This window comes from Propithecus coquereli, unplaced genomic scaffold (assembly GCF_000956105.1).
Source record: "Propithecus coquereli isolate 6110/MARCELLA unplaced genomic scaffold, Pcoq_1.0 Scaffold241, whole genome shotgun sequence".
NCBI classification, from domain to species: domain Eukaryota; kingdom Metazoa; phylum Chordata; class Mammalia; order Primates; family Indriidae; genus Propithecus; species Propithecus coquereli.
Window position 1 is genome coordinate 457,369 of NW_012147964.1, and position 8,196 is coordinate 465,564.

Sequence of the window (8,196 nt, forward strand, 5' to 3'; positions counted from 1 at the left end):
CTGTGCAAAACAAACCTGCTGGTCGTCAGTATGTATAACCTTGAGTCTGGGTACATGTCCAGTGGCTTGTCTTTGATTAACAGACTTCCTGATCTTAACTTAAAACTTTCCAAGCCTTTAGACAAAGCTTCATTTCTTTAACCAATTACAAATCAAAGAATCTTTAAACCCATCTATAACCTGTAAGGTGACTTTAATTTCACGTTGGGCTGAACTATGAAAATTACACACACAAGGAGTGGCTGGCTGTCTTGAAACCCCCAAGACTGCTTGAGAAATAGGAGATAAGATTCTACAGTTCCCTCTCTGTTATCAGTTAGAAGCCGGGGAAGCTAGCGCTAAGAGGACAGCCCTTCTCCTAGGTGGTGAGTGTTAAACATCCTATTTTCTTTGGTTCGAGAAAAGTTATAATATCATCTTATCCAGCTGGAGTGGATGGCCACAGGGTTGGTGGTGTGAGGCTCATATCCTCAGAGTGGCGGATCTGAATTTCCAAGGGTGTGTTGAAATAAAACACAATCGATAGTTTTGGCATTTTGATTTGCTTCCAGATGCAACGTTTAATTTCTTTGGAACCAAAAAGGACATTTAAAGCAGCAGTTCTCAACAAGGGGCGATTCTGGGACCCCCAGGGGAATATTGAACAATGTCCAGGGACATTTTTGGTTGTCATGCCCAAGAGATAGGGTACTACTGCCATCTAGTGGGTGGAGGCCATGGCTGCTGTTCGACATCCTACAATGCAAAGAACAGTCCCTTACACTAAGGAATTATCCGCCCAAAATGTCAATAATGCCAAGGCTGAGAAACCCAGATGTAAAGGAAAGGCGTGGGATTCTTTTTTCTAAATCAAAATGAGAGATGGGCTTAAAAAGATAATAAAACCAAATTAGAAAAAGTTTCATAGGTAAATTCATTTGCAGAAAACTCAAATCTCCATGAAGTTCTTGACCATTGGGGTAGCTATTTTCTTTTAACTTTCAGTATTGAGTATCTCTCTTCTTTGACTTCACTCGCATGCATATATGAAGATATCGACGTAATTCATTCCAAATGTGCAACGGTGGAGTCTTATCGTGATCACTTCCTCTCTTCTCTGTGGCACCAAACAGGCCACCACCTTCTGGCCCCTGGACTGTTGGGTTTAGCAAACATGGTGTTACTCAAAGAAGCAAGAAGACAAAAATTTAAGTTGTGTAGAAGCCCGTCATGAAATATGCTAGACTGGCAGTGTCGCATAGCGAGATGCTGGGCTCCAGCGCTTAGCTGTTATGTAATCTTGGGGAAGCCCTGGAGCCACTCTGACCCTCAGTTTCCTCATCTTGTAAAACAGGGCTGAGAACAGTGTCTGCTTCTTGGGAATGTTGGGAGGAGTCCATGAGATAGGACCTGGAAGGTGATTCGTAGGGTAAACGCTCACTTAACATTCGCTGTCACTGTTACCGATCTTCTGTCTACTGTAGCTGTCTGCATCCAAACTGTTACCAGCCTTGGCAGGCATGAGGCACAGGAAACACCATCATGGGAGAGTTTGTGCCAAAGTAGCCTATGTGTCTATGTGTTGTATTGGTTCCTTGGGACTCTCACTACAGTTTCACTGACCATTTCTTTAAAAGCAGGAAGAATCTTTGTCCTGGGGTGACTGAGTCGGACAGACGACAAATCATTGATTGAGAGCTGCTCTGTGTCAGACGCTGATAGATGCTGCAAGACATGCTCGGAGCCTCGCACCAGCGAATGCAGGAGAAAACAAAACGGTAGACAGACGTTCTTGGTCATGCCATCGAGACCTGTTATTTCCCCAAACTCTGGAAATTTACAGAGGTGCAGAACACAGAAGACAGAACGGTCCTTTGGAGCAGAAACTCTTGTTTCTCACCACTGCGTAAAACCGTGGAAAGACGGCCCCATACACCCAAGCTCTGAGTCACCCAGCGAGTTCTGGGGCTGGTGGGATTCTTCATTTGCAGGTTAAGCTGCGAAGAGATTTCCGAGTAGGCACCTGCTGTCCTAACGGTGGCTCCATGGCATATTCGAAAGCAAGAAAGGACTTTAACCCTGCGAGAGAGAAAAGACAATTTTTTCAGAGTCGGCAGCTGTTAATATAAACGCGATTCCAAGGGTCATACCTACCGGGGTCTGGGTCTTAAAAATACACAAAGATAAATATAACAACAAAGACTGGAAAGATAAACATTGAAATGTTAAAAGTGATTATCTCTAGGGTGGCAGACACTGTTGGCAAACCCCAAAACCATTCCCAGTCGCTTTGCCATCGATAGCTCCCATTCTAGAAGCTAGAAAGCCACATACAACCATCCCTGCGTCCATGGAAGACGTTCCAAAGTCTGCAGATGCTCGAGTCTCTGACATAAAATGGCATAATATTTGCATATAACGGACACACATTCTCCTGTATACTTTAAATTATTACTTCTAATACCCTCTAATACGGTGGAAATGCGGCGTCAACAGTTGTTAACCGCACTGCTTAAAGAATGACAAGAAAAAACAGCGTGTGCATATGCAGTATTTCACCCAAATATTTTTGATCCCCAGTTGGTTGAATCCACGGGTGTGGAACCCATGGATATGGAGAGCCGACTGTATACACGTGTGCATGTATGCATATATATATGGGTATGTATATGTGTGTGTGCGCACAGACACACACACACACACACGCACACACACACAAACCTGTTTTTTGCATTCTCTTTTGAGCCAATTATTAACCTCTACCTGGTCTGGTTCCTTCACTGATTAATGAGTAGAATAAAATCCTTAATGTGCTCATTCAATATCTGTATGCATCACGATTTTATCCTCTTTTGGGGTCACACAGATAGTCATGGAAGCCCGGCATCCAAACCCACACCCCTCCACCCTCACTTTATTGTGTGAACTAACTGAGGTGGGCACACTCAGCTCCCAGCGGGTACTCGACACCCGGCAGCGGGGAGCGTCGCTAAGCAGCGAGCACGCCTCCCTCCAGCACCTGCGGGAAGCACAAGGTCTCTCACCGTCTTGGACGTGGATGGCACAGAGGACAGCAAGATCCCCGAGGACTGCGACTGGGAGCTGGCCTTGGTCCTCCCGGTGATCCACCTCCTGTATTCCTCCCGTACCTGGAGACCGAGACAAACGGTTTGCAGATGGAGGGAAACGGTCCTGGTACAGGCGTGTTGGGTGGAGAGCTCGTGGTGGGGTGGACGGGGAGGGCAGTGGCCACGCACCTGGTGGCTGAGCAGACAGTGAATGAGGAAGATGAAGGCTCCCTGCAGGCTGTTGGTGATGGTGAACAGGTAGGCCATGACACCCGCTATGGGTCCAATCTGGAAAACGCCCAACACCCAGGTGCAGCCCAGGACAAAGAACTGGGCAAAGGCCTTGAAGGTCAGTAACCTGGGGGAGAAGATTCGCAGAGCGTTATGGTTCTAGGAGGTGACTGTCATCCTTGTGGGCCATGCTGCTAGAAACCCTCTGAGGCTGCCAGACGCTGTGGCCTGCCACCTGGGTGGGGACCAATGTAGGGTGGAGTCTGCAAGTCAAGATGCAGGGGAATTGAATCCCACAGGAATGAAAAAGCTGTCGGCCTACAGACACACGTGGGCACAAAGACGTCTGGACATGTGTATTTAATGAACTTTTGCTTGTAGTCATGAAAAGATAGGAGGACCCACGTGTCCAGAAATTTAGGACACATTAAATAAATGGTGAAGTCATAGAATAAAATACAACGAAGCCTTTCTTTGCATTGGTCACCTAACAGGAAATTCACCATTTTAACCACATAAAGTGTGCAATTCAGTGGCATCGAGTACATTCCCAGTGTTGGAGGACGATCGCCACTATCTAGTTCCACGACACGGTTATCAACCCAAAGAGAAACCCTGTACCTATTAAGCAGTTGTTCCTCATTCCTCGCTCCTGGCTCCCCTGAGTGGAAACAACTCAAATACCTAACAACGGATGAATGGATACACAAAAGGCAGTATATCCATTCAAGGGAATATTATACAGCCATGAAAAGGAATGATACAGTGATATGTGACACAATATGGATAAATCTTGCAAACTTAACGTGCAGTAAAAGAAACCAGACACAAAAGACCACATATTGTATGATTTCAATCATATAAAATTTCCACAATAGAATGTATAGAGATTAATGTATAGAGATTGAAAGCAGATTATAAAGATATTTTAAAAAATAATATGAGAGTGACAACAGGCTATAGCAGGTAAGAGGACAGGCTGTGGGTCGGACTGCCTGCATTCTAAGTCTCACTGATCTATTCACTAACTATGTGGCCTCAGGAAGTTATTTAACCTCACTGTGCCTCAATGTTCTCACTTTGATATAGGCATAATAATACAATACCTGTACGATAAACTTGTTCTCCAGATTAGAGGGTGAGATAGCAAGACCCCTAAGGTGCTTGGAAGAGTATCTGGCACAAAATAAGCATCTTTGTTAGCTGTTATGAGCCATAAGTATCAATATGAAACAAGCTCTATGCTATTTGGAAAAAGCAAAGTGCAGAACAACATAGACGGTATCCTATCATTTATGTAATATTAGGTGTATATGTAGCCATAGAATATTCTGGAAGGAAGCACACTTTGAGAGATAATAGTTGCTGCAGGTTGGGGCAGATCTGGAGACCTGGGAGTATACCAGGAAATAAAGAAACGTTAATGGACGCGGAGTTTCCTTTTGGGATGATTGAAATATTCTGGAACTAGATAGCGGCAGTGGTTGCACGACATTGTGTATGCACTAAAACCACTAAACTGTACCCTTGAAAGTGGTTAAAATGGTAAATTTCATCTTATGTGAAACGTACTGTTTAAATTTTTGCCATTTGTGTGTGTTAATTTTGTTTCAGCTTCTTCACTTTTGTACTAACGTTTCAAAAATATTTAAAATGGATACGGAATAAGACACTGACCAAAAAAAAAAAAGAAAAGAAAAGAAGCAGGCTGGGCGAGGTGGCTCACGCCTGTAATCCCAGCACTTTGGGAGGCTGAGGTGGCAAGAGTGCTTGAGGCCAGGAGTTCAAGACCAACCTCAGCAACATAGCAAGACCTCCCCTCAACAAAAAATACAAAAATTAGTTGGGCACAGTGGTGCATATCCGTAGTTCCAGCTACTCAGGAGGCTGAGGCAGGAGGATCACTTGAGCCCAGGAGTTTGAGGTTGCAGTGAGCTATGATGATGCCACTGCACTCTAGCCCAGGCATCAGTGAGATCAGTGAGACTCTGTCTCAATTAAAAAAAAAAGCAGCAAAGAATATGATCAAGTTATGGACAATAAAACCCAGACAATGGTTGTAGTAGGTTCTCAAAGTTAACAGTAGGTGAGTGAGAAAGTTAAGAAATACAAATGATACATAGGAATATGAAGAAGTCTCACATCTTTAATATGAAATAATGTATATGTATTAATAACTAAAATAATGAGATCACATATTTTACCCATTGGATCAGTAAAATGAACAAAACCAAAAACAATGATAAACTCCAGTGTTGGCAATGCTTTACGTAAACAAGCACTCTCATAATTGGAAACAAATTTACTGGAAACCAGTTCGGAAGATATACATATGTTTATATTAAAAGCATTCCAATCTAACCTACCCTTTATCCAGGAAGTTTTTCACATAGTGTTATAATTAAATAACCACAATGTAGAAGGATTTACCTACTAGGGTATTCAAGGCAGTATTGTTTATAAAAACAAATACATTAGCAACTTAAATGTCTATGAATAAGAGATGTTATAAATACAATGAACTGCATCTTTACACTGAAATGCTATGGAAAAAAATTATTGTAGAATAATTTCTAATTAAGTGTTAAATATTAATGATATTATTAGGATATAAAAATTATAAAAATCATATGATTCTGTTTCTTGTAAATATGCACATATAAGTATGCATAGAGGAGAATTAGAAAATTTATAAATAGTTATAATATATGCAACACTTACTGTGCCCAGTAACTGTGCCAAAGGCTTCATAAACCACATATAGTAAGCCGTGTTAATATCCTCAGTCTACAGATGAGGAAACCAAGGTTCAGAGAGGTTATGTAACTTGCCTAAGGTCACACAGCTATTAGGGAGCAGCCCTGAGGTTGGAGCCTCCTGATCTAGACCTTGTGCTGTTCTAAACAGACCTGACCCCCTCTGTGTTGGGCACAGGATCAGCATACAAAAGGTGCACAGAGGACTTTTGTGGGAAGAAGGAATGGAAACTAGGAAAAGAAGGGAAGGGAAGGGAAGGGAAGGGAAGGGAAGGGAAGGGAAGGGAAGAGGGCCGCACCTGGTGTCTTTTAGTGTCGAGACTTCGGCGTTGACACTGGAAAGCTTCTGCCTCAGGATGCATAATGTCCAAGTCAGGAGGATGAAGTTGACCTGCCAAGTCAAGCAGAAAAGATCGAGAGACTGAATATACAAATGGACAAGGGCGAGACCGTCCATAAAAGGGAAACCTGACCAGCAGGCCAACCCAGCAAGCCAAACAGTGACCCTGGTGGCAGTCATCCCCGGACAACCAGGACTTGGTTCATAACTGACAAGGTCCCTAAGTTTTATCCCTGCTTCCAACTTAAGACCCACAGGGGAAGCCGATATGCACTCCTGACCCATCACACAGGACAGCCCGCGTCCAGTTAGCCACCTGCCGCTGCCCCGTGCCAACAGCTTCCGATCAGGGCATGCCTGAAGCCCTCTCTCTTTTCCGCTGTAAAGACATCCCAGTCCTCTGCCCACCTTTGAGTCTAAAACAAACGCAGATGACAATGTCTGACTCCCTTATTGCTGTGCTATGGCAGTCTCTGAGTAAACAGCCTTTGCTTGTTCTCATTCGGTTCATCTTTGTTTGCACAGGATGCATCTGACAAGCTAGGACACAGACTGCAACCTTGAGTGGAGAGTCGTTAACGTCTCAGGCCCTTCCTCAAAAGCACCTGAGCCTGGCACACACACCCTCCCAGGGCAGCGTTTCTCCACCTCGGCAGTGCTGACGTGTGGGGTCGCATCACTCTCGGTGTGTGTTCGTGGCGGGGGCGAGGGGTGCTGTCCCGGGCGTTGCACAATGTTGAGCAGCGTCGCTGGCCCCTACCCGCTGGATACCGGCAGCACCCACCCTCCTCCTCGCGACAACCACAGATATCTCCGTCCTTCGCCAAGTTCCCCTGGGGGGCAAAACTGTCCCAGCTGAGAACAATTGCTCCAGGGGAACTGTTTTTCCCAAATGAGCGAAAATTCCAGGAGAGCTCAATGTCCATGAAGATTTCAGAATGGGCAAGATAAACATGTCATTATCAGTATCGGCATCAATGTCTTTCCCATTGTTGCTCAGTCCTAATATTATGCACTCTGGTCGATGCCAGACATTGTACTAAGCATCTCACATGTGTGGTTTGAACCCCACCAGCACCTCCGTGGGGAAGGTCTGCAGGGGAGAACTTAGCGTTCCAAGGAAGGAGACAGCCTGGAGGTACAGCCGGAGGGCTGAACTTGCAGGGTAGGGGAAGAAAGAGACACTCAGAAAGCTGGGCCAGGGCCAGGTCGGGGAGGACCTTAGGTGTCAGGCTTAGAGGGTGGGCACTTCCCTGGGAGCAGCAGAGAAACCACAGAAGAGTTTCAAGAATCACAGTATCAGAATCGATTTGGGGTTTTAGGAATATCATTCTGCAAAACCCTCTCATCACAAAACACCGCAAATGTGGACTAACCCCAGTAGACAGCCTCTTAAATTTGTCACAGCTTGCTCAAAAGTAAAAGGAATCCACAGAGGCCACCAAAGAAAGGCTAATCATGAAGCCAGAATACTTCAGCTGCCCCAACTGTGTTTCCTAAAATCAAGACTCCAAAGCGTTGGGGATTGAAGGTCATTCATGAAGAGAGGGACAAGCCCTTGATTCCATGGAAGGTGGGGAGTCCACCAATACAGCAAGGACCACATCCTCAACGAACGAATGCACCAAAAAAAATCTTTGCAAATAAGGTAACTTTTCTGTGTAGGCTTTGGAGGTTAGAGAAGAAAAAAGAGAAGACATAACAGAGTGAGACCCTGTCTCAACAAAACAACAAAGAGGCCGGGCGCGATGGCTCATGCCTGTAATCCTAACACTCTGGGAGGCCGAGGCAGGAGGATTGTTTGAGCCCAGGAGTTTGAGGT

The 8,196-nt window shown here is 44.9% G+C and overlaps 1 protein-coding gene across 1 annotated transcript in view; it reads right to left on the reverse strand.

Annotated features, from left to right (window-relative positions):
* Window positions 1-536: 536 nt before the first annotated feature.
* The window catches only part of ADGRE1 (adhesion G protein-coupled receptor E1), a 37,739-nt gene continuing 30,079 nt past the window's right edge, over window positions 537-8,196 (reverse strand). Inside the window, exons 20-23 of the mRNA XM_012646118.1 lie at window positions 6,334-6,425; window positions 3,237-3,405; window positions 3,024-3,128; window positions 537-2,058 (exon numbers count right to left, since the gene is read on the reverse strand). Coding sequence (XP_012501572.1) covers window positions 2,053-2,058; window positions 3,024-3,128; window positions 3,237-3,405; window positions 6,334-6,425 — 372 coding nt within the window. The 3' untranslated portion in view covers window positions 537-2,052. The remainder of the gene's footprint in view (window positions 2,059-3,023; window positions 3,129-3,236; window positions 3,406-6,333; window positions 6,426-8,196) is intronic.